This window comes from Tachysurus fulvidraco, chromosome 7 (genome assembly GCF_022655615.1).
Source record: "Tachysurus fulvidraco isolate hzauxx_2018 chromosome 7, HZAU_PFXX_2.0, whole genome shotgun sequence".
NCBI lineage: Eukaryota > Metazoa > Chordata > Actinopteri > Siluriformes > Bagridae > Tachysurus > Tachysurus fulvidraco.
In genome coordinates, this window is record NC_062524.1 from 13,346,984 (window position 1) to 13,360,221 (window position 13,238).

The 13,238-nt window shown below is 40.9% G+C and overlaps 1 protein-coding gene across 1 annotated transcript in view; it reads left to right on the forward strand.

Moving 5' to 3' along the window:
- Positions 1-13,238, forward strand: part of kcnh8 (potassium voltage-gated channel, subfamily H (eag-related), member 8) — a 78,383-nt gene extending 65,145 nt beyond the window's left edge. The window contains exons 12-15 of the mRNA XM_047816015.1: positions 10,346-10,473; positions 10,846-10,958; positions 11,122-11,201; positions 11,423-13,238. Coding sequence (XP_047671971.1) covers positions 10,346-10,473; positions 10,846-10,958; positions 11,122-11,201; positions 11,423-11,845 — 744 coding nt within the window. The 3' untranslated portion in view covers positions 11,846-13,238. The remainder of the gene's footprint in view (positions 1-10,345; positions 10,474-10,845; positions 10,959-11,121; positions 11,202-11,422) is intronic.

The following is a 13,238-nucleotide window of genomic DNA, read 5'->3' on the forward strand; positions in this document are numbered from 1 at the left end:
AAAAGTATGGAATAAAAGCAAAGTAAAAAAAAATTTCATGGATTTCTCTTGGATCAAACTGATAAATAATTTTTTTTCCCATCCCATTTTTGTCCTGCATTTTAACGTAATTTTTATTGTTTATTTATGAAAGTATAAATTATACTTATAGTTTTAGGGTGGCTGAGATTACAGACAGGGGGGCTGGAGCCACCCTAAAAAAGGGCTAGAACCACCCTGGTTGACACAATTCGCAACGCATTCACCAGGAATCCTTTTTGACGCTGATTATTTCAAACATCTCCCTCATATATGGCCATGGGTGTTCAATTCAATTCAATTCAATTCAAGTTTATTTGTATAGCGCTTTTTACAATAGACATTGTCTCAAAGCAGCTTTACAGAACATATACATAGAGCAGAAGGTAAACATAATTAATGATAAAGGAAATAACGAATAATAAAAGATAAGAATTAACAGAATAAAAATTCTAGATTATTATTAGATGTATATAGTTCACAGTGTGTATGTATTTATTCCCCTATGAGCAAGTCTGAGGTGACTCAGGCAGCAGTGGCAAGGAAAAACTCCCTTAAATTGGTAAAGGAAGAAACCTTGAGAGGAACCGGACTCAAGGGGGAACCCATCCTCATATGGGTGACACTGGGGGTGTGATTGTAATATACAGTCAAACAAATGTTGTATTGGTGTGAGGTTCAAGGACTTCTGATCTTCTGAGCACCACAGAGTCTAACTGGAGATGTCTCAGGATTCTTAGAGTCGGCCTCGGCTCAGTGGATGTCCAAAGGCTTCGTCCCACAAAGGACGATGGGAGCTGGTACAGTGTCTGGATGCCTCGGGATGGGTACAAAGAGAAAAGCAGTGGAAAGGGATTAACATATCCGCCGTTCATAAAAATGTGCTGGTCTGATGTACTGGTGCATGATATTATGGGATGTATTATGTGTACGCCTGACTGAAGAGATGAGTTTTTAATCTGCATTTAAACTGGGAAAGTGTGTCTGAGCCCCGAACACTATCAGGAAGACTATTCCAAAGTTTGGGAGCTAAATAAGAACATGCTCTACCACCTTTAGTAGACTTAGATATTCTGGGAACTACCAAAAGCCCTGAGTTTTGTGATCTCAGAGAGCGTGAAGGATTGTAACGTGTTAGAAGACTAGTTAGATACATGGGAGCTAAACCATTAAGAGCCTTGTACGTAAGTAGCAGCAGTTTGTAGTCAATTCTATACCTAACAGGTAGCCAGTGTAGAGATGATAAAATTGGGGTTATATGGTCATACTTTCTTGTCCTAGTGAGAACTCTGGCAGCTGCGTTTTGGACTAACTGTAACCTATTTATTAAAGATGCAGGACAACCACCTAGTAATGCATTACAATAGTCCAGTCTAGAGGTCATGAACGCATGAACTAGCTTCTCAGCATCAGATACAGACAGGATGTTTCTCAGCTTGGCAATGTTTCTAAGGTGAAAGAAGGCTGTTTTGGTAGTATGGGCGATATGATTTTTAAAGGACAAGTTACTGTCTAGTATAACACCGAGGTCTTTCACTGTCGAGCTACTTGTAATAGTACATCCCTCTAAATGGGAGTTAAGTTGTGAGAGTTTATGTGCACTGGTTTTTGGACCTATGAGTAGTATTTCAGTCTTATCGGAGTTTAACAATAGAAAGTTGCAGCTCATCCAGTCTTTTATCTCTCTAAGGCACTGAGTTAATTTGGACACTGTGGCTATTTCATCTGGTTTTGATGAGATATATAACTGTGTGTCATCAGCATAACAATGGAAACTAATCCCATGTCTTCTAATAATGTTCCCTAATGGAAGCATGTATATCGAGAAAAGCAGAGGTCCTAGAACTGATCCTTGAGGGACCCCATAATTAACTGGTAGTAAACTGGAGGATTCACCATTTAATTCTACAAAATGGTATCGGTCAGACAGGTAGGATCTAAACCAGCTTAAAGCCTGACCATGAATACCTGTGTAATATTGTAAGCGATCTAGAAGAATGTTGTGATCTATAGTGTCGAATGCAGCACTAAGGTCAAGTAGAACTAATAGTGACATACAGTCTTGGTCCGAAGCTAAGAACAAGTCGTTTGTAACTTTAACAAGTGCAGTTTCTGTGCTATGATGGGGCCTGAAACCTGACTGAAACTCTTCAAGGATGTTGCTCTCCTGTAAGAAGGAGCTCAGTTGAACAGACACAACCTTTTCAAGTATTTTAGACATAAACGGGAGGTGTGAGATAGGTCTGTAATTTGATAGTTCATTAGGGTCTAAGTTAGGTTTTTTGATGAGTGGCCTAATAACTGCCAACTTAAAAGACTTCGGGACGTAACCTAAAGATAACGAGGAGTTAATGATATTAAGAAGAGGCTCACCAGCTTTATGTAACACTTCTTTCAGTAATTTAGTTGGGATGGGGTCTAGTGAACATGTTGTTGATTTAGCTGTAGTAATAAGTTTATCTAACTCTTCCTGTCCTGTACTTGTAAAGCTGTGTAAAGCCTTAGGTGAGATTGTGTCACTGGTTGCTCTCATATGTTGAGCGTCACCTATTTTATTCCTGATACTTTCGATTTTATCAGTGAAGAATCTCATAAAGTCCTCACTACTGAAATGTGATGGAATAGTGTGTTCAGATTTCTGATTTTTTGTTAAACTAGCCACTGTGCTAAATAAAAACCTGGGATTGTTCTGGTTATTTTCTATGAGTTTGCTCAGGTGCTCAGCCCTAGCAGCTTTTAGAGCCTGTCTATAGCTGGACATACTGTCCTTATACGCAATTCTAAACACCTCTAATTTAGTTTTTCTCCATTTCCGTTCGAGGTTACGGGTCTCCCTCTTGAGGGTGTGAGTGTGACTATTATACCATGGTGCAAGTGTTTTATCTCTAACCTTCTGTAATCTGACTGGGGCAACAGTGTCTAATGTGCTAGTGAATATAGCGTCTATGCTGTTAGTCATTGCATCTAGGTCGTTTGAGTTTGAGGGTACATTAAGAAGTCCAGACAGATCAGGCAGGTTATTTGTGAATCTGTCTTTGGTGGTCGAAATAATGGTTCTACCGAGTCGATAACGTGGTGAGACAGAGTTAGTCTGTTCTATAGGTAGTGTGTACATTATGAGGTAATGGTCTGTGATGTCATCACTTTGGGGTATGATATCTATATCAGTGACTTCTATTCTGTGTGATATTATTAAATCTAGTGTGTGGTTACGTCGATGAGTTGCACTAGTAATGATAGTGGTGTTCAGGAATGTCCTCGTTGTTAGTTATTTTAACATTGGTGACTCCCTCTGAATTAACATTAGCCATTCCTTTTGTAGGCGTGCTGCTCATTGTTAGCTCCGCTATCCTTAGTCTATGTCTGATAGCCAGTAAATAATACAGTACACCAGTCACATGGTGAAAAAGCCACACAATGATAGGATGATAGGCTGGAAACAGTGCTCAATGAGAAGAAATAATACTAAAAGTAACGAGTCCGTTTTGAAAATGTAAGAAGTAAAAAGTACAGATATTTGTGTAAAAATGTAATGAGTAAAAGTAAAAAGTTGTCCGAAAAATAAATAGTGGAGTAAAGTACTGATACCAGAAAAATTTACTTAAGTACCGTAACAAAGTATTTTTACTCTGTTACTTCCCACCTCTGACAACCACCAGGAACAAAATAAAGTACAGAAATCATGGAACAACCAACCTGCACGATGATGTACTGGATAGGCTACATGACCTTGGCTTGCTGCGGAGACCAGGCCTCCAGTCCCCAGTGTTGCCTGATACCAGAGACCAGGAGAGGGGACGCCGAAAGTGGTGCGCGAGGAAGCGGAAACGCGGTAAGCGGGCCGGTGTCCGTGCTAGGCTAAAAACAATCCCTAGCTGGCCGGCTCTCCCGTCCATTCTACTAGCCAACGTTTGCTCCCTGGACAATAAACTGGACTACATCCGACTCGAACGCTCTACACGGCGAGAGATTAGAAACTGCTGCGTGTTTGTTTTCACGGAGACGTGGCTCAGCGACAGAGTTCTGGACGCCGCCATTCAACTGGATGGGCTAACTTCATTTAGAGCCTACAAAAATGCAGATCAACACGGAATGGTGCAAGAACTCTGTGCTTACTTACTGCTCATCGTCAGTGGAGTTTGTGACTGTTAGATGGAGGCCATTTTATTTACCACAGGAATTTACTACTGTTTTCATTGTCGAAGTTTACATTCCTCCGAGCAATAATGCAAAAGAGGCGCTAAGTGAGCTATACGGAGCTATTAGCGACCTACAGAATGTTCACCCCGATGTACTTTTTATCATCGCCTGAGATTTCATCCATGCAAATCTCAAGTCAGTGCTTCCTAAATTCCATCAACATGTGGACTTTGCTACAAGAGGTGAAAACACGCTTGATTTTGTTTACACAAACATTCCGTGCGGAGCCCCGCCCCCACCTCGGCTACTCAGACCACATCACTGTTATGCTAATTCCAGCATACAGACCACTCAGACGCTCAAAACCGGTTCTGAAGCAGATGAAAACCTGGCCAGCAGGAGCCACCTCTGCTCTTCAGGATTGCAGGAATATCTTCAGGGAGGCTGCAACCAATGGTGACTCCATCAACTTGGAGGAGTACACGTCAGCAGTGACCAGTTACATCGGCAAGTGCATTGATGACGTGACCGTCTCCAAAACCCTCACTACACGCTCCAACCAGAAGCCGTGGATGACTGCTAACATGCGTGCTCTGCTGAGGACTAGAGACCTAGCCTTCAGAACAGGGACTGGGCGGCCCTAAGAACAGCAAGGGCCAAACTGTCCCGAGCCATCAGAGAGGCAAAGCGCATACACGCCCAGACGATCCACAGCCACATCCAGGACAGCAGAGACACCCGGGGTGCATGTGGCAGGGCATACAGGCGATCACAAACTACAAGACAGCTTCACCTGCTTGTGATAGTGACGCCTCCCTCTCAGACGCGCTGAACGTTTTCTACGCTCGGTTGGAGGTACAGAACAACGTAATTCCAAGGAAGACCATCCCTCCCCCTGACTACCAGGTACTCTGTCTATCCATGGCCGACGTGACGAGATCTCTATGCAGAGTTAACCCATGGAAGGCTGCTGGTCCAGACAACATTCCTGGCAGGGTGCTCAGAGAATGTGCGCCATTCATGTTCAGCATTCAATACAATCATCACTCAGCACCTGATTGGGAAGCTGAGCCTGCTGGGACTAAACACCTCCCTCTGCAACTGGATCCTGGACTTCCTGACTGGGAGACCTCAGTCAGTCCGGATCGGGAACAGCATCTCCAGCACCACCACACTAAACACTGGAGCTCCTCAAGGCTGCGTGCTCAGTCCACTGCTGTTCACTCTGCTGACTCACGACTGTGCAGCAATGCACAGATCGAATCATATTATCAAGTTCGCCGATGACACGACCGTGGTGGGTCTCATCAACAAGTCAGCATACAGGGAGGAGGTGCAACAACTAACTGCCTGGTGTAGAGCCAACAATCTTTCTCTGAATGTGGATAAAACTAAAGAGATGGTTGTGGACTTCAGGAGAGCACAGAGCAACCACTCTCCACTGAACATCGACGGATCATCCGTAGAGACCGTCAAGAGCACCACATTTCTTGGTGTTCATCTAGCAGAGAACCACACCTGGTCACTCAACACCAGCCCCATCACCAAGAAAGCCCAGCAGTGTCTCTACTTCCTACGAAGGCTGAGAAATCCACATCTCCCTCCCCCCATCCTGACCATGTTCTACAGAGGAACCATTGAGAGCATCCTGAGCAGCTGCATCACTGTCTGGTTTGGGAATTATACGATCTCGAATCACAAAACCCTGCAGCGGATAGTGAGGAGAGCGGAGAAGATCATTGGGGTCTCTCTTCCCTCTATCATGGACACTTACACCACACGCTGCATCTGCAAAGCCAACAGCATTGTGGAAGACCCCACACACCCCTCACACACACTCTTCACCCTCCTGTTGTCTGGAAAAAGGTACTGAATCATTCAGGTCCTCACGACCAGACTGTGTAACAGTTTCTTCCCACAAGCCATCAGACTTCTCAATAACTGAACTGTACTGTACTGAGCACAACATACACACACATCATCTGTATGGACTGCACAGACCCTCACAAAACACACACACTGACACATCATTCTGTTTACATGCTGCTTACAATCCATCAAACTGTTTACATGCTGTTTTGCACACTTTTCTGCTGTTTTTGCACATACTGTCCAACATTTCAGCCGTTTTTTGCACATATTGTACAATATCTCAGCCATTTCGCACATACTATACAATATTTCAGTCATTTGCTGTTTTTTGCACAATTCTATATATTATCCCAAGGACCTGCTGCTAAGAAACTGCATGAAATATTGTTTGAACATTCAGTATTCACATACAGTACTGTATATACCCTGGTTGGTTGGCATTGTTTCTGTTACTGTTTGTTGTCTTTTATGTATTGCATTTTTTGTACTTTTGGTATTGTCTTGTAACTTTGTCTCTGCACTGTCTTTTGTCCTGCACTGTCTTGTCTGTCTTGTTGGTCTTGTCCTGCACTGTTTGCACCAGGTTGCACAGTTGCACTTTATGTGGCTAAGACTACTTACATGTCCTTAGCCCTGTCTTTGTTTTATGTAGCACCATGATCCTGGAGAAACGTTGTCTCATTTCACTATGTACTGCAACAGCTATATATGGTTGAAAGGACAATAAAAAAGCTTCTTGACCTGACTCTTGAACTCTTACCTGCAGCTCCATCTCCAACATCCTTCTAACAATACAACCATCTGCCTCCTATGTACATGTCCAAACCATCTCAATCTAGTCTCTCTGTCCTTGTCCTCAAAACAGCCAACCTGAGCTGTCCCTCTGATGTCCAACTTCTCTGCACACTCTCCTCGCCTGTCAGTAGCTTTTTATCTCTAGCTTTAATCACCCTTATCTGCTGTACATCCTTCTCATCTCTATCTCTCTGTCTTGCTAATCTGTACAAGTCCTTCTCATCTTCCCTCATGTCTAATCTCTCATATAACTCATTTTTGACATTTTTCATGTCCCTCTTCACTCAATCCTAATCATCGACTTAGATTATTATTGTCACGGTGTGACACGGTGAGACAAAGGCGAGAGGGATCCAAATGCAGTAAGTAATCCGTTTAATGAGCAAACACAGAAGACCAGGCAGACAAACACAAGGCAGAACACTCAACCGAGAACTGAGAACTGAGAACAGAGAACCAAACACCAACACCCGGGAAGTGAACAGACAGAGTAAATATAGTAGACAGGAGCCAATCACAAAGCAGAGACGATTAGAGACAAAGACAAGACACCTGGGGAAGAGATGGACTATAATTAGTGTCCATGGTGAGCAATGAGTGGGCGGAGCAAACAATTAACATCAGGGAGAGACGGCAGACAGAAACAAGGGGAAAACACAGACAGACACGTTACAATTATAACTCTTCTGCAAAGACCACTTTTCCCATGTCTTTTGGGTTTTAGCTTGGGAGGATTCACCAGCGATTTTGTATAAAAAGATACATGTGCAGGACCAGGTGACTTTGACCATGAAGGAGGAGGAGAAACTGAAGTCAGGGTTCCAGAGGGTAGGGGAAAGCTCTCTTCATCTCTTAAAATGCCCGCACTATCTCACACTGGCTCATGGCACACAGTCTGGCTGGCCATTTTTGGTGAGGTCTGAGGCTAAAGATGAGAAGTTAGGCACAAATAGTGATAGTATCCAGCCAACCCCAGAAAGACATGTTCTGTTACTTTGTTGTCTGGGTCATGGGTATTCCTTAAATGCCTCAATCGTCTTCTGTGGAGGATTGAGAAGGCCCTGGCCATATCCAGGTACTGTGACTTTGTCAGCCCCAGGTGACATTTCTGTGGGCTTGCCGTAAGCCTCGCATTCTGGATGTCCCCCAGGACCTCCCTGAAGTGGAACATGTGGTCCTACTTGGTGGAGGAGTGGATGACCACATCTTCAAGGTAGGCGGCTACATACTGCTAGTGGCTCTCAAATCTATGTCTGTTAGTCTTTTAAAGGTTGGTCCCGTGCAGGCCAGTAGTGCTGGTGAAGGCAGTTTTGGGTTTGGTGTCTAGCATACATGTGTCTGGCGTGTTTTGCATATACTCGATGAGAGAGTGGAACAGTGAGGGTTGCTCTTTTCAAATTTCCCAGGCCATGTCCAACAGTCTCCAGGGTTGCTGTCTGAAGAGTGCTTTAAAGGTTGTAAACATGGTGGAGACTCCAACACAAGAGAGAGTGAGAGAAAGACGTTTTATATATATATATATATATATATATATATATATATATATATATATATATATATATATATATATATATATATATATAGGTATGATTTGTAACCTTCTAATTGAAGCTTGTTTATGCTCCTACTGGAACATCCAGACAGTAAAGTATACAAGTAATCCAACCTAAAGGTAACAATGCATTAACTAGTGTTTCTGTAGTTTGTCATGTAGCGACATCATATTTAATATTTTAGCAATATTTCTAAGATGAATGAAGGCTACTCTTGTGATATTATTTATGTGAGCTTCTGTCTGTCAGAATTAAGTGAAACTGTTCTTGAGCTTAAAGAGGGCTCATTCTGCATTATCAGAAATGCTTAAATGTCCAAGCAACCCGGATGTGGCTCAATACTCGGGAGTGGGTTTGCTTTGACTGCTGGAAAATTGTGTAGATACTATAAAGTAAAGTCATTACCGCTACAAATAGATGTTGTGCACTTTTTGGTGGTGTTTTATTCCTAGTTAATTTTGCTACAGTATAAAATAAAAATTTAGGATTATTTTAGTTATCTTCAATAAGGTTGGAGAAATACACTGATTTGGCATGACTAATAGATTTTATAGTAGCTATGAAGGCTTTTCTTCCATGCTAATTTCTGATCATTTAGTTTGACGCCATTTACGTTCTATTTACCTACAGTAGCTGATTGTTTTAAATTTGTTGTGTTGTCATTGTACCAGGGTGCAAGCATTTTCTCTCTAATTACTTTTATTTTACAATACCTGAGGTGTAGCAAAACACTAACTCTAAATAGTGAGTCACATAATCAAGTTCTGTGGGTCAGATGTCGATAATTCTGGGAGACTGTTGTGAAATCTCTCTGCAGTAGCGGATGTAAATGTATGTTTAACACTGTGATGTGGCAAATTGTAAATATTGCATCTGTTGTATATGACTATAACTGGGCAGACAAGCTTCATTTAGTGAAATTATATCCGGCTCATGAAGGGGAGTGAAAAATATACAGAGTTAGCTACTGATACAGTCTGGTTAAGGTAATTTCATCATGTAATGTCAGGTATATTCTGTGAAATTTTAGAATTGGGTCTGATGGATTGGCAGACAATGAGTTTTGTTTTGTTTTGTAAAATAAAAATCCATAGCAGTCAATTTGTGTGCAGTAGGACTTTGAAGATGAAGCAGACAAATACTCATGTAAAGATATTTTAATGTGTGTTTTGTGCTTGTATGTGTATCAGTTCTCAGGTATTCAACTTACTGTATTCTCCAAGTCCCAGGACACACAGTCATGTATTTCTGTCACTCAATGTAATAATTTATGCTTACAAAACTTTGTAGACTGTAATAGCTCTGGGCTCATTTCCCTAATGAGGATCCACCTCTTCGCTCATTTGTCTAACAGTGCATGGCTAAAGGTACTATAGCACCAAAAGAGCAGAATAATATGGAATGATAATGTGACAATCATCATGACAACGAGTCGTCTTTTCCACCTCCTGTCTTGTCATTCATGAAGCCATAATGGTGGAGTGAGAATTCACAGTGGAGAAACATCCAAGTCTGTTAAGTTCTTTGGGGGAAAACTGTAATCTTTCAATTACAATGTAAGGGGGTTTAATAACTTAAAAGGGGGCAATGACCAAATTACTCTATGAAAATAATTGACATTGTAATTAATCAGTAATATCTAGAGAAAGGGGTGGAATGGGTGAATATTTATCTGCTTTCTCAGACATAAACTGAACCTTAAACAATTTCATATTTGGTGCATAGTTCATAGGGCAATTCACCTCGGATTGCAAACATCATTAATTATTTAGTACAAATTAACTAGCACTTCTGTCATTAGCAGTAATTTTACCTGTGATATGTCTATTTTAGTTAGGTTTTCTGTAGGAGAAGGTTGCAGCATTAGAGGTGAGCATCCAGATGGGATAGTGACAGTAACCCCCCAACTCCAGCATTAGAACTCTCACAGTGGGGCGTAATAACTCTGAGTGATCGTTGCCTCATAGGTTGAGAGGAGGACAAATGGAAGCTTGAGCCAAAACAGTGGAACCACAAACTCTCACCGACATGAGGAAGAACTTCACATTCAACACAATGCAGTTACTAAACATGACCTCCCTAATCTCAGTCCCAGGTACACACACACACACACACACACACACACACACACACACACACACACACGCGCACACACACACACACATTATTGCATAAACTGTACATATATGTATGTATAGTACATGTACATTTGGGATATAACATAATATGAATACAATATTTAAATAACTAAAACATAACTAAAATATAACAAAATGACACAAAAAAATAGAGTATTTTTGACAAGAAACGACAAATTTCACAATAGATTAAAAAAATATTCACTCAATGTTTTCCTCAGTGGCTAACCAACCTAAACACTGAACTCAAAATAAAATCTAAATATAAAACCTGAGTCCCAGCTTTATGGTTTTGTGGATGTTCACACCTTGTGTACATTGGTGTTTAGGGTTGTTGATGGTACAGAAGCCAGTGAAGGAACAGAGACAGGAAACTCTTCAGCATTCTCTTTCACTTCTGGTTTTCAGAACAGTTCAGCCAACACAAATAGAAGCAAAACAGGTACGTGTTTATGTGAGGAAAGTGTGTAAATGTGAAGGAAATTAATGTAGTATATTTAACACATTGATTGATTACTGGTACTATAAAATTAACTGTCTTTAACTCTCTTAACTTTCTTTTTCAAGTCATATTTGTTTTTAACTGCATTTGCTCCTTATTCCAGGTATCCTGCAGGTAAGCTCGGCTGAGCTAGCGGCTAAATCAGAAGAGACCAGGGGACATTTAGGCCATCTTGACCATAAGGTACTGTAAAATACAGGGCTCTCAAGTTTTAGACAGGCAAGTGTGACATCTCCTTAAAAAAGAGAAATGAAAACATTAGACCATTGTCCTGCATCATCACTGTTGTACTATTTGCATTAATTTACATTAATTTCCTAAAGTTTGGTAAACCTACACTGTGCACAAAAAGAAATGATCATCCTCTTTATTAATGCTGAGTAATTGCTGATTATGTATTCCAGGTAAGCTCCCTTGGACAGGAAGTAGCTGAACTTAGCCGGGTAATGAAGAGCCTGGCCTTTCTCATCGAATCCATGAAGGTTTTGCCACAAACAGCCAATATCTATAACCCTCTCTGCAACAAAGGACATTCCATACAATCCATTTCTCCTATTACTCCTGAAGACCAGGTCATACCTTGGATTAATTCCCAACTGGTGCAGACTGGGTTAACTCCTGGAGGATTGACAACAATCACAGCACAGGACCTGTGTCCCTCTGTTCTGTTTTCCCCATCAGGCATTAATGACACTAGTACCATCAAAAGCAGATCCCAAAGCCTAAAAACGTTGCACCAATCCCCACCCACTCACATCACTGGAACAGGACTTCATGCAAAGCTATCATGTGAAAAAGGGACAGGTCACAGTCCCCTGGGTTTGTAGCAACAACGTCCGAATGGACAAATCCCCGGGTAATCTTAAGTGAAACCCTGAGGCATGTGAACTATGACTGAGAAGTGTGGATTAACGCATAAGTTAATTTAAATAATATTTATTTACATACACGTTAAATAGAAGCTATTACATCTTAAATTGTATTACCAGTTTATCAATGTTCTGGTAACAGTCTACAGGGAAATGAGCTGATCGTTATCATATTCTGACCTTCACTTCTCTTAAACTGTCTAAAAGTTCACGCTAATTGTGTCTGAAGTCAAGGCTCTGCTTTGGGTTTAATGTAATTGATTAGATATAGAGTCTAATCTATTTCAAAACATTGTGTATAAATCACTTCTAATACATGAAAAAACACGACTTCCTTGGTCTCTAATAGACACAAATGATTCAAAGACCGTAACGTGTTGTATTTATGGTGGGTTTAAAAATTCATATGTAGTTGCAGATTTTGTACATCACAGCCTGTTATATTGCTCTTCCTACCTATGTATGATCATTCATTTCTGTTTAACCATGAACACAGTGCAAACACAAATGCTGAGTCTGATCAAAATAGCATGACGTTTCCATTAACTGGGAAATTGCACTTCCTCTGCTATGAAAATGCAGGCCTTAAAAAATGCTGTTAATAAATGCACTAAATTCATGGAAGAAGCCTGCAGATTATCACTGCAATGACATTATTAATGAAAAGGTTTATGTTATCTGCTTAGGGAACAATTTTAATGCATGTCTGTGCACATATTCAACAGCCCTTGTTACTAAGTTACTAAGACCACCACAGTGCATATTTATTATCAGCACATTTTGATTATCTACATCTACAAAAATATCTTCAGGTCTTGCCTGTTTTCATTTTAAGAGCATGTGTAGTATAATTGGGTGTGGCATAACAATAGGTCTTTAAAACGCCATATAGAGTTAACCAGTAGGCATGACAACCGCATGAAAGTCATTTTGACTGTGTGTGTGTGTGTGTGTGTGTGTGTGTGTGTGTGTGTGTGTGTGTGTGTGCAGGCAATGTTGGAAGATAGACACACCTGTAAGTTAATAGAAAAAGGTGCTTGCCCTTTTCCCTGTGGTCCGTGCATGTTAGCATTTCTTAGCAAATTTTATATTTCCTTGTTTGTTTATATAATTAAAATAGAGTTTACCTGCATCCTAGTTTTAGAACTGTCAAAAAGTCAATATATCGCAATAATATATTATATATTACAACATTTTGCAATGCTCAGTGCAACACTGCTGCAAACTCAGACACTCCTGCGCTGCCCCCCTTCTGCTGGAGCATCTTGTCCCAGAATGCTAACACTGCTAAAAAATTGATGAAAGGTATCGCGTGTAATATTTTGGTCAGATTTTTCCTTCAAGTGTCACT